Source organism: Chrysemys picta, chromosome 6 (assembly GCF_011386835.1).
Source record: "Chrysemys picta bellii isolate R12L10 chromosome 6, ASM1138683v2, whole genome shotgun sequence".
NCBI classification, from domain to species: domain Eukaryota; kingdom Metazoa; phylum Chordata; order Testudines; family Emydidae; genus Chrysemys; species Chrysemys picta.
The window spans coordinates 48,652,798-48,676,253 of record NC_088796.1 but is presented as its reverse complement, the minus strand read 5'-3'; the positions used below and the strand labels follow the sequence as shown (position 1 = coordinate 48,676,253).

The 23,456-nt window shown below is 42.8% G+C and overlaps 1 protein-coding gene across 18 annotated transcripts in view; it reads left to right on the top strand.

Annotated features, from left to right (window-relative positions):
• FCHO2 (FCH and mu domain containing endocytic adaptor 2) overlaps positions 1–23,456 on the top strand; it is a 211,664-nt gene that overhangs the window by 73,591 nt on the left and 114,617 nt on the right. For 17 of the 18 annotated variants that reach the window (XR_010602191.1, XR_010602189.1, XR_010602190.1 and 14 more), the window contains one exon: positions 7,295–7,391. Coding sequence is in view for 15 of the 18 variants with exons in the window: in XM_065599080.1 (XP_065455152.1) it covers positions 7,295–7,391 (97 nt within the window). In the remaining 3 variants the exon portion in view is untranslated. Of the gene's footprint in view, positions 1–5,393; positions 6,865–7,294; positions 7,392–23,456 lie in introns of those variants that run through there. The other variant, XM_065599093.1, reaches the window with a different exon arrangement.

Genomic DNA, 23,456 nt, shown 5'->3' with positions numbered 1-23,456 from the left:
CGTATTTTTAGTTGCACAAATGTTGCTGACATATGTATTTCAAAGAGATTTCTTGTTCTTTTTTCTTCATGAGCAGATGCTGGTTCATAGTGTTTATAGTTACCCAGTTCAGTTATCTCTTGCATTTAGGACAAGAGTATGTATATATCAGAAAGCAAATTTGTCTGTTGGTTATAGTAGAGGACTGGAAGTCTGGAGACCTGGATTTCATTCCCAATTCTGCCCCTTGACTTTGTGAGACCTTAAGAAGATAATTTCACCTCTGTTTCCCAATTTGTAGGATAGACATAAAACCCATACTTGTAAAAAAACTCTGATATCTTCAGATAAAATACCCCGTAAGTACAATATTCTGGGGGTGATGGTATTTATTGGTGTCAGTCATCCGTCTTGAAAGACAGTGGTGTAAGAGTCAATAGTTCAGTTACTGTGTGTCATGCTGTCGCATTGCAAGTGGCTAAAATGTCCAATTCTTGAGCGATATTCCTTGCCCCAAATAGTGCAGGCGTAAGACTCCAGGTCAGAGAATTAATCCGGCACACTACTAGCTTTTGAGGTCAGCAGCGCTTTCCTCTTCACTTTCCTCTCTCCATGTATTATTTATTGGTTATTTATTGCCACCATAACATTTGTAGCTTGTTCTTTTAAGCTTTAGTATAATGGATGTTTCATTTCACCAGTATAGTCCAAAATGAAGTCAGTGGTATTATGTTTTATTTCATTTTCGTATGATTGAAAAAATGCTAGGTGCTTTACTGAAATACACAAGATAAGATACCTGCCTTCAAGAACTTAACCTCTGTTTTTAGCAGTTATGCAATGAATGGATGACAAATAGCATGAGGCGGAACAGTGTTTACAGTAGCAAGCCTATGTGGTGACTGTTTTTGGCATGTGCATTTCTTATAGCTTATATTTCACAACTCTGCCACTCCCTGTGTGTTCACTCTTTCCCTGTACTGTGTAATCTTTGCCTCTGCTCAGCTATCCAAACATGCCAGTAGTCTCTACCCATTTGTCAACTTCTCACGTAAACATCTCCTTCAACACAATTCCTTGCACATGTACTCTGTGCACAACTCCTTCAACACAATTCCATGCACTCTCCCTCAATTTATCTGTGAGGTCACTTTTGTCTCCTCCTTCAAATCCCTCAAGAGCAACCTCTGCTGTTCTGCTTAAAATAACACAGTCCAGCTGATAAATGGGTATGTTGAGAAGTTCTTGAGTATAATCAAGACACATAATGTAAATAGGTATGTAATAGATATCTAATGTCTATAAATATTACACTTTAAAAAAACTATTAAAAGAATATTAAAGTTGCCAAATCAAGCACTCAAAAAGTTAGGAAATGCAAGAATTAAGGTTGCTTGTACAACTATAATTCAGCTCCCTTGTGCACTATGATATGTTTAATTATATGAACTTATGCTATTTTTTGTATAGAACCCCTGCCTTAGTTGGTGCACAAGATGGATGCCAGTGTGTTGTAAGGATATGTAAGGAACAAATTTTATCAAAATTCATCAAAACATTTTGCATTTACTGAATTACTAAACAAAGGAAGTATTATCTGCAGTTAGTGAAAAGAACTAATTGGTCCTGACCACCATCCCGTTCAAGATTTTAAAACTAGTAGATCTCATCTTCTCACACTTCATTTTTATTCATAGAATGGAAGAGGAAAAAACTTCCCTGCTTTTTCAGCTCAGTTGGTTTCTTGACTTTGAACAAACTAATCATCGAACTGAACGTTGAATAAATTGAAATGAAGAAAATATTCTCTCTGCAGCTGCAGAAGAGGCTACTGCTGTTAAAAGCTGTTTTAACTTCAGTCAACCCTGATTTCAGGTGTTTGGTTAATGACTTCCACCAGTGCAGTGACTATCTTTAAAATTTGGCAGCAAGTTTTTTAAAATTAATTTCAATTTAAAAAAACATATTTTAAACGTTTTAATAGATTATTGTAAATCTTAATATTGTCATAATTTCAAGTTTATTTTTAAAGAGATTTGTTTAAAAAAATCAAATTAAATTATTTTTTATTTTTTTTAAAGTCACCTATTTTTATTCAGCCAACTAATTGTATATTCCTCATTTTCAGGGTGCCCATTTTAAGATGCAGCAGTCTCATTTGCAGAACTGCTAAGCACTAACAGCTGCAACTGAAGTTAGTGGGCACTGTGTTATATAATGACTATCACCTGATTCTTCAGAGTCCTTAACATCACCATTTGGCGACCCAAAATTAGTGGACTCTTTTTTACCTTAATCTCTGAGCCTCAGTTCCCCATCTGTAAAATGGGCATAACAATAGACCCCCATTGGAGTGCTGTGAAAATTAATCAGTTAATGTTTAGTGAAGCATTTAAATGAGTACCATAACAAAGCCCATGAGAAAATTAATAATTATGTATTTAGAGCAGGGTTTTAATAGTGTGCAGTTAATAAGACATGGGGCCACACATAAACAGTGAGGATAAAACAAAATGTTGTGCAGCTGCTCATTTAGTGAGCACCATCTATTTTCTGCACTGAATGAGGCAGGGGGGTTCTGTTTTTAAAAAAAACAAATAAAAGTATGTGATCCTGTAGTTAAAGACAGAATCATAAAACGTATACATAAGGATCCTGAATGAAAGTTGCACAAGCAACATTAATTCTGGACTTTTATATTTTGAGTGCTTGACTTTGCAAACTTAATGTGCTTTTAGTGTGCGTGCATGTGTGTTTTAAAATGCTGTGGCTATATGTCTGTTTTGTCTTGGAGCCTTGGGGTGCGGGACAAAGTAAATAGACAACAAATGAGACATGCTGATGCTTTGTGCGGTAGAGAATGTTCCTTGCTATGTGTGTTTACAGCATGGAACGTAATGGGGCTTTCTGCCTGATTGGAGTCTACCACAATACATATAATATTTTGTCCAATCTCTAAATAGGATTTTTAGCTAGGTGACTGTACTTAACCTGTAGTACTTTTAAAATTTTGTAAGCCTCAGATGTACCCCAACTTTTCTGGTATTTCATGTGTATAAATAATTTTTTTTTGTTCTTCCAGTATGTCTCTCTGTATAGCTCATTGTATGTGCACATGAGCCTCATATGCACCAGTTTGGATTTTTTTAAATAGGAATGTCTGTTGAGGTTGTGCACATGACCTGTACCACCTTGTGCTCTTGTAAAAGGGCGAAATGGCTGCAACCTTCCCTCTGTTCCCTCTTACTGCTTGTGGCAGTAAAATGGAACCTGGCAAGTATCTTACTGCTACTTTCTCTGTGTTTCAAGCTCACTTTCTGTGCTATTTTGGTGAAGAAACTCTCTTCACGGTCCTTATCCCTTATGTTCTTTAATTTCTTTATTTTTCTTTTTTGAATGCCCAAATTAAACACAGATTACCACCCCCATCCCCGTACATCTCTTTATACTGTGAGATGAAGTGCCCCACACCAACTACCATGGTGAACTCTAAACCCTCAGGGTTTAAACTCTCTCTCATCTCTAATGGATTCATTCCCCTGGTCAGTGGGCATAACTAGTTCCTATTGTGTCTGGGGAAGACCCACATCCCTGATCAGTGTTTGGTATTGAAATCCTTCTTGTTGAGGATTTGCAAGTCAAGGCACTTACAGATGAAACTATACCCATTCGAGCATTCAATGCATGTCATCTCAGACCCAAAGGAGATAACCACCTACAAAGAATCGAAAGGGTCGTCCTCAGCGAGTACCCCTGGGAGCAGACACCGCACCCTGGCAGTGACAGGACAGGGGAAAATAACACCATAGAAATTGACCCTAAACATCTTACAATGGGGGCCTTTGGCACCGGCCACTGCTACCCTAGCTTCATCAACCCCTTCAGAGGAGATCTGAATCTAGGATCATTATCAGATGCCTCAGTCCTGCAGTGAAACAGAAGTTTACTGTCTGCTTTTCCTTTGATTTCCCCTGATTGCAGGGCAGCCTCCAAAACAGAGAGCCAAACCTCTCTCACCATGATCATTCTCATAGTTTCATACTGGCCAAGTTAGTTTTGGTTGACAAACCCAATGCAGATATCAGTTCAGCCTCTGATCCAGCTTCCGGTTCAACTGGACCTGATCTTGCCCAAAGCCACACTTGGCGACAGGAGAAACAAATTTGTTCACACTAGCTGTTCCAAGGATATTCCTTTTGTTATACTGACAGGACCAAACCATTCACACTGCTGCACCAGTTGTTGATAGATATAGCTGGACATTCTAAACGTCAAGCCATCACTTCACAGAGAATATTGAAGTGGATAACACAATGCATCTTACTGTGTTACTAGCTGACTAGAGTACCTCTCCCACTGAACATCAAGGTTTACTCCACAAGAGCAAAAGTAACATCCTCTGACTGCTTCAGGAATCTGCTGATAGCTGCAACTTGTAAGATCATAATGTGGACTAACCCACTAATTTTTGTCAAGCACTGTGGCTTGGGACATAGTGGCTGTTTTGGGAGAGCAGTACTTGAATCACTGCTCAACTGATGTAGCTGAAACGTCTCATCCCCGCCATTCTGACATACTGCTTGCCATTCACCTACAGAGACATACTCTAAGAAGAGAGTGCTTGCTTACCCTATAGAAACTGGTTCTTCATGGCATCAGTGTGAATCCCTTGACCTCCCCGCCAACCTCACTTTTCGTAGTCCTTAGGGTGACCAGATCAGCGCTATAAAATATCGGGACGCAAGGGGGTGGGGGGAGCAAAAAAAAAAAAAGTTTCAAAGGGGCCGGGGGCATTAGCAGGCCCCGGCCACACGCGCTGCCCTCCTCGCGGAGCCTCCTGCCCCTTGGCCCACCACGGGCATATGCGGTGCGTGGTGGGTCCGGGCAGGGGCAGCGCAGAGCGGGCAGGGGCCGGGTGGGCGGCGTGGGCTGAATTCCCACTGCTGCCGGGGAGCCCTGCGCCTCTCCCTCCCGCTCGCGGCTGTGGCTCCTTCCCGCCGCCCCAGCCACATGCAGTGCGCGTCCCCCGCGCCTAGTCTCCCTCCCACCGGGAAGGAGCCGCAGCCGCGAGCGGGAGGGAGAGGCGCGGGGCTCCCCGGCAGCAGCGGGGATTCGGCCCGCGCCGCCCACCTGGCCCCTGCCCCCAGCCAGACCCACCGCACTGCCCCGCGGGCTGCAGGGTTGGAGCAGCCCCTCTTTGCTCCCCCCCCCCGTCTCTCTCCCGTGCCAGCCCCTCTTTGCCTGCCCAGTGCCTGGGTGCCGGAGCTGACTCACCAGCTCCAGGATCCAGGCACCGCCGCCACCCACTCCCTCCAGGCTTGCGCCGCCATGCAACTGCAAGCCTGGGAGGGAGGAGGAATGCTGTGTGGTTGGGGAAGAGGTGCGGCCAGGACGGGGATTTGGGGAGAGAGCCAATGGGGGAAGTAGGGGTCGGAGCCAGGGCGGGGGGGCACGAGCGCCAGAGCAGAGGGCAAAATTTCTTGTTTGTCCAGTGTCCCGACCAAACATTGGTCGGGACGCGGGACAAAGAAGCAAATATTGGGACAGTCCCGATAAAATCGGGATGTCTGGTCACCCTAATAGTCCTCAGCTACTATGGCTTTGAATTGCAAGGAAACTGTGTGTGGTCCAGGCTGTTGCGCGCTTTATGCCCTCTCATGGAAGCACAAGGAGGGACAGTACTCATGCGTGGCCCAAATGGACACGGCTATCAAAATAAATAAATAAATAAATAAAAATGTTCTTGTGTGCATAGGGTAAGTAATTGTTTTTCATTATTGTGGTTTTCTCCTCCCTGCCACCACTTACCAGTGAACCAGGCATATGCTTGATTACATTAGAATTATTTGATAGTTCTTTCTAAGGAAAATATTTTGATTTTGTGCCAATTTAGTTGATTTGTATGCTGTTTTCATGTTTTAGACACTCTTTATCCAGCCTGGTGAGCAAGTGATTGTGCTAGTGGCAATATGCTATATATGGGGGACTCATAGCAGAAACAAGCAACTTCTGCTTTCTTCCACCAGATGCCGCCCATTGCCTCTACAGTATGCTGAGTTTGAGTGTATCAGAGATTTGAAGGAGTTATGAAACATTGCTAAGTTTCTATTAAAATAGTTTTTTTGGTCTTGTTAAATAGTACTTTATTTTCTTAATTCAGTTCCATCTTTATTATCTGAAGCTCCTTATCTGAAACAGGGTCATGTTCTCTGATTTCTACTCATATAGGGGGAAAAAATTCCTTCAGTAAACTGAAATTTTCTAAATTTTAGAGAATTCTGAATAAATTGAAGTTATCCATTGTCCCCCATTGTATTTGGATAATCAAGGTCGAATTTTGCATAATGTTCATGTGTGTGTACCAGGAAACAAAATATTATCTTGCCTTTTAAAAAGTTAAAGGAATTGTCAGTGTTTACTGGAAAGCTTTCTTCCCCAGACTTCAGGTCTATGTTTGTTTCACATGTAATTGGAATATTATACTCACTTACTTATTTTAGGCAAAACTCTCGAAGTCCCTGCCTGGACCTTAAAAAGCTTTAGAACATTATACTGTATTATGCTTTTTTAGGAGTTATGGGGCTGTGTTAAAAATGTTTAAGCAAGCTTTGGAGTCAGTGGTTTTTCCTACAGATACTACTCTGAGGTCAGCATAATTATGTATAAGCAATAAACTTTATTCTTTCCTATAATTTGTTAATGCATTGAAATTTAACTTTATTTATAGTTCAGAATGGGAATGTCTATATCCTGAGCAATTAAAAATTTTTTTTGTGTCTAGTAGACTGTTCTGTTGCTGTTTATTATTTTAATATTTTTATTTCTAAAACACCTATCCATGTTGCTGGGTTGGAGAGGAGCTTTCTGAGCACTGCTCTTAGCCAGGTAGGTGGAAGCTATGATTGTACAATGTTACATGTTTACACTCTCGCTCACTGTTGCTGCCCCAGAATGCTTGTCTTCCTAATTTATGGACAAGACTGTCTATCATAATTGTTGCTGTGTATAATCTCTTCTCATTATTTATTTATAATAAAATGAGTTTAGAAAGAAGAAATGGAGGAAAATCCTAGATCCATTTTCACTAACAGTCATTCTCTGCTTTGTCCCTCCTGTGAATCCTCCTTGGCACATACCTAGAGTTACAGGAACAAAATAATGTCATTGCTAAGATGTCTGGTCATGTTCTTCAGCCTTTTAAGAACTTACTCTGGAAGACGTTTTAAACACTTAACTATAGGAAAATCAACTGTTTAAGCTAATCAGTTTCTCCAAATATTGGTTTTTTACCTTTATTTCATTTATTTTCTTAAAGGTTCATGAAGAATTTATTAATAACATGGCAAATACTACCGTTGAAAGTTTGATACAAAAATTTGCAGAGTCAAAAGGCACTGGCAAGGAGAGACCTGGTAAGAGACTATAAATGCAAGAAGAATTGGAAATATAAATTTTAGAATTTGTGGCAAGTTTGCGCATCTAATACAGGTCAATGATTTTGTATAATGTACAGTATGTTATTAATGTGTTTATAGTCGTCAATTTTCATACAGTAATCTGTAATTTTTTATTAGTGTATCATTACTATGACTACCATGAGTTTCTGGACATATTGATTGACAGTTGACTTAGCTGTACATGTAGGATATTTTATTGATGTAAGTGTTGTCAGAGGGGGTTTGACTGTAGCTGTGTTTGCACAGAAAGAGGGAGAGAACAAAATCTTATATTAATTAAATTTTAGTGTTGAATGGTTAATCACTGAAAACTATTGTCAGTTAATCTCAAAGTTTAAAGTTCTCTGTACTTTCTTACCTCTTCCCCTTTGTGCTTTTGCATTACAGTTTAATCACACAAACATATATTTATCAAATTCAATATAATTTACAACTTGCCCTAAAACTTTAGATATATGATTTTACACTTACACTAATTTATCTGTGGTAATAGTTCAGTATAACTTTATTAACTACACTTTTATTTCCAAAATTATATATTTTAGTACTCATGTGTGGACACTCTGGTTCTGCCTCTGTGCCCCCTACCATTCAGGTGTGGCATCGTGGGTTAGCCCTCCTTTAGATTCCCCTCACCTGGGTTTAGACAAGTCCAAACAGACCACCTGTGTGTTAAGAGCAGCCCCCCTTTTCAGAGGATCTCATTTATTGGTAACGAAGATTAACATAAACATAAGCAAGACCTTGTTCGTGTATCTGTAGAAAATTCGCCATCTTGGGATCAGTCCAACTAACTTCTTGGTCCAGTAGCCAAGGAGCACTCTAGGCCAAGCTCCTCGTCTGGAGCCAGGACTTCTAGATTGCTCCTGCTTTCTTCCCTTGGAGCTCAGCTGCTGGTTTTTTCTTTCAGCCTGCTCCTGTTCCCTTGACCTAGAGAACAATCTCAGGTTCCTTCCTTTCAGGGTATTCCTGTTCCCTTCATCTGGGGAGCAGTCTGTCTCTCTCTGGAACCCTCTTAATTCCTTCCCCTGGGATACTTCTGTTTCCTATCTGGGAACTCTCATGCCCTGGGGTTGCCCTCCTTCCTAAAAGCCCCCTCAACTCAGAGGAACTTCCTCCTGGGAGTATTCTCCCTGACTGAGCTTAAGAAGCCTTTTTATGGAGTGCAGGTGCTCCTTTACTATTGACCATTAAACAGTCATTTGGGGCAGCCGGTTACTCCAAAGTGGGTCTTCACAAGGGCCTTCGTGGGCAATCTAGGCCCTGACTCCTCTTTTATGGGCCAGTTGCCCTATGAAACAATGCTTTATATATTTTCTGTTTCACCAGCAGCACAGCCTTCCTTAGGGCAAATATGTAGTGGAGTTGCAACCCTGTGCAGTAGGCCACAATACTAATCAAATACGGCCAATCTGTCTCCATCTATTGAGGAGCAGATGGACTAAATCTGAGTGACGCTTCATTCTGTTTTAGCCACTTTAAACATTGGGAAATATGGAAATGGCAAAAAAATGTCAAGATTGTCAGCAAAAACAACACATGCCTAAACATAATCTATCCTTGGAAATTTCCGGCTGCGCAGTGGCAGTAAATCCACATAGACTGTGCTGGAACATTTTACGGGTAGGCTTGGCAGAATTTGGTTTTGGTTTCAATTTCAAAGTATTTTTTATTTTATTTTTTAATTTTGAACTATTTTAATTATTACAGTTAGGGATAGGGTTTTAGGGTTAAGTCAGTGCTCACAGCAGAGCTACAGGGGGCTCCCTGCATGGCATAGAGGCTCAAGACATTGGAGTGCAAGGTGTGGGGGAGGCTGCAGTCCTGTCCTAGCTTAATAGAGACCCCCACCAGGGCTGCAAAAACAAAGACGAACCTCAGGCTGTGGGGGAAGACATCCCACTGCTGAACAGTTCCTGGCCTGGGATAGTCCCTGAACTTCTGGCTGAGGGAGTGAGCAGGGCCCTAACAGCAGGGCTGATTACGTTGGATACCTGCAGGCACAATGTGCGGAGAAGGCTGTGGTCCTGGTGGGGTAGAGCAGAGCCCTGGCCAGGGTCTCATCATTCTCCTCCCAGCCCTGGCCGGGAGATCTCTGTTCCCCAGCAGGAACACAGCCCCCTCTGCACCTTCAAGCTGCAGTAATCCAGTGTCACCCAGCCCTTTGGCTGTGTAAGGAGCCCTCTGTAGCCCTGCTGTCTGTCCCTGCTCCCTCACTCCCATGACAGCAGCGCTGCAGAGGGCTTTTCCACAGAGCTGGTGACACCCAATCCCTACAGGCACAAAGTTGTGGGGAGAAGGCTACACTCGCTTAACTGTTATTGTTGGATATTTTCTTGTCAATTTCAGTGTGAGCAGAAATCTACATTTACCAACATCTATCCATTTAAATCAGATCCTGCCAAGCCTGTTTAGAGGGCATATGTTTTTGATTGCAGCAAGTAGATGCTCATTCAGGGAAGCCATACCACCACAGAAGTGCGTGGCTGTTGCCCGGTGGAAGCTAGCAATGCAAGACTTCTGTAGGTCAGTTGCAAATCCCTTTGGAATTGGAAAGTCTGCTGGCAGGGTTGTGTATGTGCAGGCAGTTAACACTGTGTCCTGCCTATGGGTGGTTGCCATAAGCAAAGTTCCGGAAAATAATAGCTGACTGTCAGAGGATGGGATTTCTGAACTGAGCTGGGGCCATTGATGGCACCCACATCCCAGTATTTTGCCCGCCAAAAGGGGCAAGTGAGTTTGTGAACCAAAAAGGTTCTGCAAGGCTTAGTGGACCTCAGAGGCAGATTCATGAGTACCAACATGGGAAACACTGGAAAGGTTCATGACACCAAGATGCTGAGAAGATTGGGATTGTACTTGAAGGGGCAAGGAAGTGACTTCGTTCCCTAGAAACTACATGGTTCTCTATGGGGTGTCTGTGCCAACTTGTTTTGGGGTACCCTGCATACCTGCTCCTAACTTGGATCATGAAACCATATCCCTGCATCAATGACTCTGGGAAAAGGGAATTCAGTTACAACCTCAGAAACTGCAAAATGGTTGTGGAGTGCACATTTGGTAGGCTGAGATCTCATTGGCGCTGCCTATGCACCCGTCTGGATCCCAGTGTGGCCAGTGCCGTTAATATAATCACCACCTGCTGTGCACTGCATAATGTTTGTGAAGGTAAAGAGGAGTGCTTCCATCCTACGTCGGCACAGGACAAGTCTGGTTTACAAACTTTATACAGGCATCTAGATACCACCCATGTGCCCACTCGTCCTGGTTCCCGGCAGGCAAGAGAAGTGATGCCATGTGTTTGCACCTCTTGGCACAGCGTGAAGGCAGAGGGTGATATCTGCCTGTGCTGAGGGTTACTTTCACACCCTGTGCAGCTGCTGGAAAAGCATATGAGGGAACATTGGCACATACTTGTGGAGCTACTTACTGTTGTGAGGGTGTTGTTCCCCTATAGCAGACAGTCATTAGTTTTTCGTTCATGTGACTATTCTCCCATTACTGATAATTATAGTAAGGCACCTCCCTCGGATTATCACATTAGGGTTAGGTTTGTGCAGTGGAGGTTGGCAGCAAAATTGTAATGCTGTCATTGTGCAATTCTTTAGTCTTAAATGGTCACACTTATTTGCATACCTCGGTTATTGGGAGCACTCAGTTGGTCTTTGTGACCTTCTCTACATTTGTTTTCAGGATTGGGGGGAGGGGTGCATTTTTCTTTTTTAAGTGTTCATTGTCAACGGTGCTAACCGCACTTGGTGGCTGTTATGGAATACAATCTCAACGTTGAAACAGGTCAGTGTTTTTTTGGAGGGGTGGGGGGACATTTAATCACTAGGTAGTGGCAGGTGCCTGTATTGTTGTTTGAATTATTTCATTTTCCTGCATCTGAACCAAGCCATAAAGATGTTTGTTTACCCATTGTCTGTGTTGTGAATTCTGCAGCTTTTAGAGCTAGCAGTGCCTTCTGTAAGCACATAACAATGTACTTTCCTCATCCCTCCCATGTATCCTTGGGACTTCGGCTATATCTTAACCTGGGTCAGGGAGATTTGGGTGTGGGGGAGACAGAAAAGTGTTTGCAGTATGATGGCACCAGACATTTATGCTATTCCATTTCATGTGCTGTGCATCATGGGGCCAAATCCCAAATGAGAAAATACCTTACGTTCATCGTACTTAGGAATGAGGGACCATACACTAGTTAAAGAAACTATGACATTTAAGTACTATGGAAGGTGTAACTGAAATATTTTAAAAGGAAATATAAACCAACGAAACATAACTAGACTGAATCTGACAACAATGGTAAAATATTAATGTCTCCACACTCGTCGTCTTGCCCTCTCCCTTACCCTGACAAGGAGGGGAAATTACTGTGGAAAATCATTCTTGGGGACAACCAAGGATGTCTTCTGTATGGTGTTTAAGGGGAGGGTACTCTTGGTGAGCTTCAGGGACTCATTGTTCTGCTCAGGGATGTCCCCAGGCAAGGGGTTTTGGGTACTGGTGTATTTTCGGTGCTGAGTTGTACAGGCTCCTGCTGGTCCCTCAGGGTGAGGATTAGGTCCTCCACCTCAGCAGCGCTCTGGCTGGCAGCCAGAGACAATGGTGGTGGTGGCTCTTCACGAAGAGGTGCAATGGCCATGGCAACAGGCAGACCCCAAACTTGTTCTATCAGTCTGTCCACTATGGAATGCTCCTGTTCACTAAGACATGCCTCCTTCTCCATGAACTGGTTCATCAGTGTCTCTTATTGTTGAAGAGACTGATTTTCCCATGCCCTGAGGGAACTCAAACTGCTCCTGTTTCCTCCTGTCCATGTCAACGAGCATGTCCTCCAGGGTCTTTCTGTGTCTGATTCTGCTCTCTCTGTGGTGGTGTTCCTGTCCTCCCAGAAGAATGATTTCCCTCTCAGGGGCTGATGGTCCTGCCAGTTCAAAGACACGGGTATCTTTTTTTTTTCCTTTGGAAGAAGCTGAGAAATTCTCTCACATAATATAACTTTGCTATGGAAGGCACAGTTTTGATACTATTCAGCATTCCACGAATGCAACTGTTAGACTATTCTTGATTCTCGGACAACTTTTCCAGCAGGTAAAGAAGGAGCAGAGGCTAATTATAAGATACATATATTGATGTTTTTAAAAATTTTAAATGTTCATAGTATCTCAAGGGGGGGAGGAAGCAGTTCCCTAAAGGGGCTATATTATTAGTTTGCAATTTCTTCTTTAAAAGCAGGCCAACATTTTGAGAACATAGCAGTTTTCTAGGTACCAGAATGGAAAAGAGGCTTCCTGGTCCTGTGAAGGAGATCTGGCATAGATTGCCGCATGTTTCTGCTAACGGTCACTCGTCTGTATATTGCTAAATGGAGAGTTTGGTCAGCTATGAAAATGTGGGCCAAGAGACTTGTACTGTTGGTGACCCTCAAGACTCAGCTGGAGTTTTTGCTACAGCAGAAATTTTCTAAAATTACAAGACTGGGAGACATTTTGACTGGTTATTGTCTATCTTCTCAGCTAGCATATAGAGTTTACATACCATGAACGCTGTCCACCCATCCATCCCCCTCCCAGCATCACCAGATAACAATGGTGACATGGACAGGGAATGAAAGAGCCACACCCTGCAAATTTATTTCATTCCCTGATGTTTCAGATCAGCACATGACTAATTTCTCGCCTCTCCACTGCAGGGGGATACCTCACTGTGTTTATCTAAATGCTAGACTGGATCCTGCTCCCGCCCCCTTTCCCCTGGCTTATGCAGCATGGCTCAGTGCCTGGAGAAGGCTATACACCAGAAAAAGTAACAATTTTGTAATCTTCCAGGGGGGGAAAGGACTGCTGTGACTAACATTTCCTCAGGCAACCAAAGTTTTCCCTTCCCCTTCCTAGACCTCTGCTCCCCTCCACCCCAACTCTCCCTCTCTCCCATCCCCCTTCTACACAGCTCCAATTTATAAAGGCATGGTAAGATTGGGAATGGTATGGGAACGGCACTGAAAATGTATATAAAAGTTTCAAAGGAAAAAAGGGAGGCTGTTACCAACTTTTTTTCTACAGCTGTCCCATCCCCAACAGGGACTTTTCTAAACCTACCCCTTTGCTTGTTCCTATTCGCGTAGCCTCTGGACCATCACTACCTGTGAGCTGGCTGAGAAATGCACAGGCACAGTGATTGTACATTAATAATCTGTTTTATAGCTTCTGTGAAATGCATAATGTTTCACCAGGAATCTATAAAATCATTGATTTATAGCTGTGTCTTGCTCAGGGGCCCTTAAGGGTTGAAGTGGAATGGGGGGGGGGGGGGAGTTGGGCTTAAAATCACAAATGTAGCACTAGAGCAAGAAAGGATATTGGTGGGGAGTTCCATTGTCATTTACCAGACTCGGATTCTGGTTCTTACCACAACTTGGGGTCCTCCTCAGGGGTGTGAGCCACTTCAGGCTCAGTACCAGGAGCTGTTGACAGCACCCGGTCCATCTTATTGTAGAAGGGGAATGTGCGATGAGCCCAGAGTTATTGTTGGAGTCTTTTGCCCTGCTGTACAGGATCCTGAGGTGCTTGATGCACTGGGCTGGAGTCTGCCCAATATCAACCTGTTCCAGCCTTTGTGAAATTTCCCGGTACAGATGTACGTTTCTGCTGCTCTGGGAGAAATTTTGGAGGATGGTGTACTCCACCCATATGTTGATCAGCAGCCTGGTGTGATTGGCAGGCCAGGGGGCTGCTCTTGGAGTAGGAGCCATGTCCATGTGTAATGATCAAAAGAGTACAGTGGAAAGGTGTTCTGATGTGGTCACGTGCAGCTTGTGATGACTGGTGGAAATGGGGGGACAAGGAGCTTTATAGATTGGGAAAGAGGTCAGGCAGAAAAGGGTTTGTTGCATTTGGGAAAGGGAGTGGAGGACTATTGAAATTCAAGACCTGGTATATGCCTCTTACCTCTGTCCATACTGCACACTGCTGCTGGTATAGGGCGGTGCCATAACCAGCACTGTATACTTCAGGTATGCTGGTTACTTGCCCTGTACACGCCTTTAGACACACGCTTCTGGGGTTCAGCTGTGATGAGCTCACATTCAGCATAATTGAGAGATTGAGGCAAAGGTAGCTCTAAATCATCTTTTCAACTCCCTTTGCCCTCCTCTTGGTCTGCTCTATCTTATGCCAGTGAGGATCAGCCAGAGCACGTGGTACTTCAAGCCTGCCTGTTTCACTGGAAGAGTGGGTGGCATAGAGCTGGCATAGAGGAATAGCCAGCAGCCACTTTAGGACCTTTTTCTAACTGCAGCAGCACAAAGCATTCAGAATTTGGGCCATGGATCTTGCCCAAGGACTCCTCAAGAAGATAACAGAACAAATACTTAGGTGGAAGAGCCAGAAACAACGTCTCTAGGCAGTCTTTCACCACTGTGTTCCACAAGAACACCCTCAGACTCCCCTATGTCCAAGGAGCTGGTGCCAGGGCAAGGCCTTTTTGTTTGTTTGTTTTTGTTATGAGTCTAGTGACCTGAGGATGGGCTGATGATGAAAATTGGCAATGGCTATGGTTTTGAGCCCACATCCCCTTTCCTTGCAGAGATTTCTCTTAAAAATATATATAGGTTTCAGATATGCATCCGAAGAAGTGGGCTGTAGTCCACGAAAGCTTATGCTCTAATAAATTTGTTAGTCTCTAAGGTGCCACAAGTACTCCTGTTCTTTTTTTTTAAATATATATATACCCATTTATGATCTGTTGTTAGTCCCTATTACTATTATTTATTATCATTTATCTCTAGTCATCTTTGCAGTTGTAAGTAGTTCAGGTGAGATTAGTATCATCCTCAGCCTGAAAAGCCTGAAGAAATTAGACATGAAATGAAAGTTCAAAATGCAAACCTTGACATTTACACTAGAAACTGTTTTATATAAAGATTTCCTGATTTCATTTGGCCTCTGAGAGGCCTACCTACATGTCCCAGTCAAGAACTTTCCCATAGAAGTTTCTGGCCATAAGAGAGCAGAGTCAGAATGGGTGAACAAGCAGTCATTAGATCCTGCATAATAGTGTCTCACTCCATTATCCACTGCCTTCACTGAAATTTGGAGTAATGTCGAATCTTTCTGCAACCAAACAATGCCAAAAACCATATATTCTCCCTCCAAAGTCGGTGGGAGATAGCATTGTCCCAGCCCTGGCCAACTAGTTTTCTCTATCTTCTCTCCTTTTCTTCCCCTACTTGCAGTAACCCAGGATCAATAAAAAGAGATGGCATAAGTAATACAAGTAACTACTCTAGTTTGGGTTTTAGACCTACTGAAATTATCCACCTCTTCATCTGCCCTTATAGAATGATCTGTTGTCTCAAGGGCTCCTGGTATTTCCAAATACAGGAAAATTGTGTCTGATTTCATGCATGTAGAATGAAGACAACTAATCAGTAAAGGAACAGGAGTACTTGTGGCACCTTAGAGACTAACAAATTTATTAGAGCATAAGCTTTCGTGGGCTGTAGCTTATGCTCTAATAAATTTGTTAGTCTCTAAGGTGCCACAAGTACTCCTGTTCTTTTTGCAGATACAGACTAACACGGCTGCTACTCTGAAATCAGGAAAGGCTATTTTTAGAAAGTGATTTGAAATTCTCTTGTCTTCAAGAAAACTATCCACTGACTGTTTCACAGTTTGGTATTAAATTAGTTCAGGGTATCAGTCCATGGGAACAAGTGCAGATCAGCCAAAGTATTGCAGATCCTTGATTCTTCTCAACCTAAAAGCAAATATCCTTTTGCAGCACCTGCCTCAGATGTTTCATTCATTTTAAATTTTCACCCCCACTGATTCACAACCCCCCTTAAAAAAAATCCATGGAGTGCCATCATGCAAACTCAGCTTCAGTGTCTTTACGCAACCTGCTTTGAGTCCCTCTCTGCCCCCAGGGTATGCTTTGGGAGCCCTTCCTTTTTCTGGGGATCAAGCGCAATGAAGGGAAAGGTATCAGGGGAATTACTTTGTTTTTTGTTTGTGTTTGAATAAGGCAAAGAACTGAAATAGACTTGGGCATGGCACTGATTCTCTTCTGGGCTGGTGTCAGAGCTCCCCATCTTACACATGGTGGAGACTGCAGGCAGTTGTCACAGCCTGAAAACAAAAATGTATCCAGAAGTGCTATTGAAATGGCTGAGGGGAAAAACAACAGCTGCAGCAGCTCTTGGAGCAACAGGAGTGACAACTGCAGCAACAGCAATTCCAACAGAAACTGAAAATCCAGCAGCAGTTTCTGCTTCAACTACTGGGTCAGCATGGTTGAGACACAAGTTGGCATGACAACCAGTCACCCTGGAATGGGGGAAGATATCTCACTCCCCCCCCGGTCTGTCCTTAGTGACCTTTGAATGGGTAGCGGGTACCCACTGATGGCCCAGAGAGGCGTGGGCCATCAAGATAGCCCTCTACTTGCTAGGGGAAGCTCAGGCTACACATCATGCTATAAATGGGACCTCAGCACACGATTATGGATCACTTTGGACCCATTTTGGAACATTTGCTGTTCAGTGAGGAAGGATATAATTGCTGGCTTAAATGGGAACAGTTTGCACCATACTCTCAGCCTTGTGAGGTGGCTCAATGGCTATGGGATTTCTGCTTTCACTGAAAGTACAGTTCTCAGAGGAAATAGTTTAAATCGTGGCATTGGAGCAGTTTTGTCAGATCCTACCAGTAGAGCCTAAGGAGTGGGTCTGCCGCCACCAAGTTACCCACCTAGAGGAAGCATCATACTTTGTGAAGAACTTCCTAGCACAGAACTGGATTGTAGTATCTTTGAAATAGTCCTCCTACTTGAGAATGAGGCCAGTGATGGCTGGGATTATGAGGGGTTGGCCATGCGTTATGAGGCTCCTATTGGGAACAGCTTCAATGAGCCATGGGGCTTGCTTATTGTCACAGGGTGGCCATGACCAGGGGTAGACCCCAGTATTGGGTCTGGGTCTGGAGACGATAGACTTGCAATGAGGGCATCCCTGGCTAAAGGAAGGATGGGCTCCACCTAAATCAAAATGGAACCAGATTGCTGGCACTTAAAATGAAAAAGGTCATAGAGAATTTTTTAAACTAAGGGCTGGGGGAAAGCTGACAGGTGCAGAAAAGCACGTGGTTCAGACAGAGACATCCCTTAGTGGAGGATCTATTAAAGGAGATTCTCCTCCTTACTAGGACATAGAGAGGATGGAAGATGATAAAATACAGGTAGGATCTGATGAGAAACAGTCAAATGAAAAAAAAAGTCCCATTCAATTACATCATGTAATGGCAGACAGCTAAAAAGTGACAAGTCTTTAAAGTGCTTATATACAAATGCTAGACATCTAAATAATAAGATGGGTGAATTAGAGTACCTCATATTAAATGAGGATATTGATATAATAGGCATCACAGAAACTTGGTGGAATGAGGATAATCGATGGGGGACAGTAATCCCAGGGTACAAAATATATCGGAAGGACAGAACAGGTCATGCTGGTGGGTGCGGGGCACTATATGCAAAAGAATCAAATGAAGTAAAAATTTTAAATGAACCAAACTGTCCCATAGAATCTCTATGAATAGTAATTCCATGCTCTAATAATATAGCAGTAGGGGTATATTACCGACCACCTGACAAGGATCGTGATAGTGACTGTGAAATGCTCAGGGAGATTAGAGAGGCTATAAAAATAAATAACGCAATAATAATAATTAATAGGGGATTTCAGCTATCCCCATATTCACTGAATACATGTCACCTCCAGATGGGATGCAGAGATAAAGTTACTTGACACCTTAAATGACTGCTGCTTGGAGCAGCTAGTCCTAGAACCCACAAGAGAAGAGGCAATTCTTGATTTAGTCCTAAATGGAGCACAGGATCTGGTCCAAGAGGTGAATATAGCTGGACCGCTTGGTAATTGTGACCATAGAATAATTAAATTTAACATCCCTGTGGTGGGGAAAACACAACAACAGCCCAACACTTGTAGCATTTAATTTCGAAAAGGGGGACTACACAAAAATGAGGAAGTTAGTTAAACAGAAATTAAAAGGTGTACAATGCCAAAAGTGAAATCCCTGCAAGCTGCATGGAAACTTTTTAAAGACACCTCATTAAAGTCTCAATTTAAATGTATACCCCAAATTAAAAAACATAGTAAGAGAACCAAAAAAGTGCCACCATGACTAAATAAGAAAGTAAAAGATGCAGTGAGAGGCAAAAAGGCATCCTTTAAAAAGTTGAAGTTAAATCCTAGTGAGGAAAAAGCATAAACTCTGGCAACTGAAGTGTAAAAATATAATTAGGAAGGCCAAAAAGAATTTGAAGAACAGCTAGCCAAAGACTCAAAAAGTAATAGCAAAAAAAAAATTTAAGTACATCAGAAGCAGGAAGCCTGCTAAACAACCAGTGCGGCGGCCACTGGACGATCGAGATGCTAAAGGAGCACTCAAGGACGATAAAGCCATTGCGGAGAAATTTAATGAATTCTTTGCATCAGTCTTGATGGCTGAGGACTTGAGGGAGATTCCCAAACCTGAGCCATTCTTTTTAGGCGACAAATCTGAGGAACTGTCCTAGAGTGAGGTGTCATTAGAGGAGGTTTTGGAACAAATTGTTATACTAAACAGTAATAAGCCATCAGGACCAGATGGTATTCACCCGAGAGTTCTGAGGGAACTCAAATGGGAAATTTCAGAACTAGTAACTGTAGTCTGTAATCTATCATTTAAATCAAATGACTGGAGGATAGCTCATGTGACACCAATTTTTTAAAAGGGCTCCAGAGGTAATCCCGGCAGTTACAGGCCGGTAAGCCTGACTTCAGTACTGGGCAAACAGGTTGAAATTAAGATCAAAATTGTCAGACGCATAGATGAACATAATTTGTTGAGGAAGAGTCAACATAGTTTTTGAAAAGAGAAATCATGCATCACCAACCTATTAGAATTCTTTGAGGGGGTCAACAAGCATGTGAACAAAGGGGATCCAGTGGATATAGTGTATTTAGATTTTCAGAAAGCCTTTGACAAGGTCCCTAACCAAAGGCTCTTAAGCAAAGTAAGCTGTCATGGGATAAGAGGGATGGTCCTCTCATGGATTGGTAACTGGTTAAAAGATAGAAAACAAAGGGTAGGAATAAATGGTCAGTTTTCAGAATGGAGAGAGGTAATAAATAGTGGTGTCCCTGAGGGGTCTGTACCAGGCCCAGTCCTATTCAACATATTCATAAATGATCTGGAAAAAGTGAGGTGGCAAAATTTGCAGATGATACAAAACTACTCAAGATAGTTAAGTCCCAGGCAGACTGTGAAGAGCTACAAAAGGATATCTCAAAATGGCAGATAAAATACAATGTTGATAAATGCAAAGTAATGCACATTGGAAAACATAATCCCAACTATACATATAAAATAATGGAGTCTAAATTAGCTGTTACCACTTAAGAAAGAGATCCTGAAGTCATTGTGGATAGTTCTGTGAAAACATCCACTCAATGTGCAGCGGCAGTCAAAAAAGTGCATGTTTGGAGTCATTAAGAAAGAGATAGACAATAAGACAGAAAATATATTGCCCCTATATAAATCCATGATACGCCCACATCTGGAATATTGCGTGCAGATGTGGTTGCCCTATTCCAAAAAAGATATATTGGACTTGGAAAAGGTTCAGAAAAGGGCAACAAAAATGATTAGGGGTATGGAATGGCTTCCATATGAGAAGAGGTTAATAAAACTAGGACTTCTCAGATTGGAAAATAGACGGCTAAGGGGGGATATGATTGAGGTCTATAAAATCACAACTGGTGTGGAGAAAGTAAATAAGGAAGTGTTATTTACTCCTCCTCATAACACAAGAACTCGGGGTCACCAAATTAAATTAATAGGCAGCAGGTTTAAAACAAATAAGTATTTTTTTCACACAATGCACAGTCAACCTGTGGAACTCTGCCAGGAGATGTTGTGAAGGCAAGACTATAATAGGGTTCAAAAAAGAACTAGATAAGTTCATGGAGGATAGGTCCATCAATGGCTATTAGCCAGGATGGGCAGGAATGGCATCCCTAGCCTCTGTTTGCCAGAAGCTGGGAATGAGTGACGGGGATGGATCACTTGAGATTGTCCGTTCTATTCATTCCCTCTGGGCCACCTGGCATTGGCCACTGTCATAAGACAGGATACTGGGCTAGATGGACCTTTGGTCTGACCTGTATTGACGCTCTTATGTTCTTATGTTCTAAAAGGAAAGGGGGGGGGTGTTCTATGCTGGGATTGGGGAGTCCACTTTTCCAGTGGGCTCTAAGGCCATAGGTACTGGATTTGTCCTAGTATCAAATGTGATTATGCTGGAACCTGTGCATCTGAAACCCAAGAGGATACCCATGGTCTAAGAGGCTACGTAGTTCTAGCCATAGTAAATGGAACAGAGATATTAGGTCTGGAGGAGTCAGGCTCAGGGCAGACATTTATCCAGAAACAGCTGATAACCCCAAGACTTTGCAGGGAGGAAAGTGGGTGTGTGTAGGTTACATTCCTGGGGACATCTGACCCTAACCTATGACCAAGGTTGTCTGTGTGAGGCTGGGATACCGAAATGACAACAGCTATGGCTAGGCATTTAGCCTCCCAATGGTGTTGGGCCAGCACTGGGTGCCCATAGTTGGTCTTACAAGGGGCACAGTTGTGACAGACCCAGAGCCAGGCATCAGCACCCAGGGGAAGAATTGGCCTGAGGTGGTCTTTTCATTCTCTGATCCCAAACTTCAAAGGAGAAGGAGGGAGGTTCTTGGAGCTCAGAACACTCCAGGGAGAAAAAGATGGAAAAGGCACAGTGCAAAAGTATGCCCATGCAAAGAACAGGACCCTTCAGACCTGCTTCCTGTTGGGAGATACTGAGACCATAGCTCACAGGCTTGATTTTATTTAAAACCAGAGGCATGATATGGTGTTCAGTTAGCTGTACAGATTATTAGCTAGGGTTTTTTGTCGCCTATGTTTGGGAGTCTCAATATTCCCCATTTATGCCCTTGGAGCTCAATCCTGTAAGATTATCCAGGGTGCCCAGACAGGATCATGCTGAACCTAGCTCCTTATTCCGAAACTCAACAAACACGTGGACAAGGGGGATCTAGTGGGCATAGTGTACTTAGATTTCCAGAAAGTCTTTAACAAGGTCCCTCACCAAAGGCTCTTATGTAAATTAAGTTGTCATGGGATAAAAGGGAAGGTCCTTTCATGGATTGAGAACTGGTTAAAAGACAGGGAACAAAGGGTAGGAATAAATGGTAAATTCTCAGAATGGAGAGGGGTAACTAGTGGTTAGTCCTAGGACCAATCCTATTCAACTTATTCATAAATGATCTGGAGAAAGGGGTACAAAGTGAGGTGGCAAAGTTTGCAGATGATACTAAACTGCTCAAGATAGTTAAGACCGAAGCAGACTGTGAAGAACTTCAAAAAGATCTCACAAAACTAAGTGATTGGGCAACAAAATGGCAAATGAAATTTAATGTGGATAAATGTAAAATAATGCACATTGGGAAAAAATAACCCCAACTATACATACAATATAATGGGGGCTAATTTAGCTACAACAAATCAGGAAAAAGATCTTGGAGTCATTGTGGATAGTTCTCTGAAGACGTCCACGCAGTGTGCAGAGGCAGTCAAAAAAGCAAACAGGATGTTAGGAATTATTAAAAAGGGGATAGAGAATAAGACGGAGACTATATTATTGCCATTATATAAATCGATGGTACGCCCACATCTTGAATACTGCGTACAGATGTGGTCTTCTCATCTCAAAAAAGATATACTGACACTAGAAAAGGTTCAGAAAAGGGCAACTAAAATGATTAGGGGTTTGGAATGGGTCCCATATGAGGAGAGATTAAAGAGGCTAGGACTTTTCAGCTTGGAAAAGAGGAGACTAAGGGGGATATGATAGAGGTATATAAAATCATGAATGATGTGGAGAAAGTAGATAAGGAGAAGTTATTTACTTATACCCATAATACAAGAACTAGGGGCCACCAAATGAAATTAATGGGCAGCAGGTTTAAAACAAATAAAAGGAAGTTCTTCACACAGGGCACAGTCAACTTGTGGAACTCCTTGCCTGAGGAGGTTGTGAAGGCTAGGACTATAACAGTGTTTAAAAGAGAACTGGATAAATGAATGGAGGTTAAGTCCATTCATGGCTATTAGCCAGGATGGGTAAGGAATGGTGTCCCTAGACTCTGTTTGTCAGAGGGGGAGATGGATGGCAGGAGAGAGATCACTTGATCATTACCTGTTAGGTTCACTCCCTCTGGGGCACCTGGCATTGGCCACTGTCGGTAGACAGGATACTGGGCTAGATTAGATGGACCTTTGGTCTGACCCAGTACGGCCGTTCTTTTGTTCTAACTCTGCTAGAGAAGGGTATTAACCTAATCCAAGTTGTGCCATTGTCAGGTCACTTATGGATTGAGTAGCTACAGGAGAGTGTGCTAGCCCAATTCTTTTGGCCGAGAGTCTACCAAGAGAACAAGGACAATTGTGCTTCCTATCTGAAGTGCCAGTTGTGTCATCCAGGCCTGCTCCAGTTACGTGCAATCAAATTAGGGTGGATTTGGTGTGACCTTTAGTTTGAGTAGTTGCCAATTTATTGTAGTGATTCGGGAGTATGCCACTTGATATCCGAAAACTGTGCCTTTGTGCTCAGCATCAGCACAGGCTATAGCTAGTGACTTAAAGCATTTTCCTGTCAGATCTTGAGGGTGATCTTAACCAATCAGGACACTTCATTCATGTCCCAGCTAATCCAGGGTGCATGTTCTTCCATGTTAGCAAAGTGGCAAGATCCTTTTGAAGTCATGCATCACTTAGAATAAGTGGATTATGAGATCTGCTTAGGAGGGAAATAAAAGGGTCCCAGAGTGAGTAATGCAACCCAGTTGTGCTGGTCTCAAAACCAGATTATAGTATCTGGTTCTGTATTGACTTTAGGAACATGAAT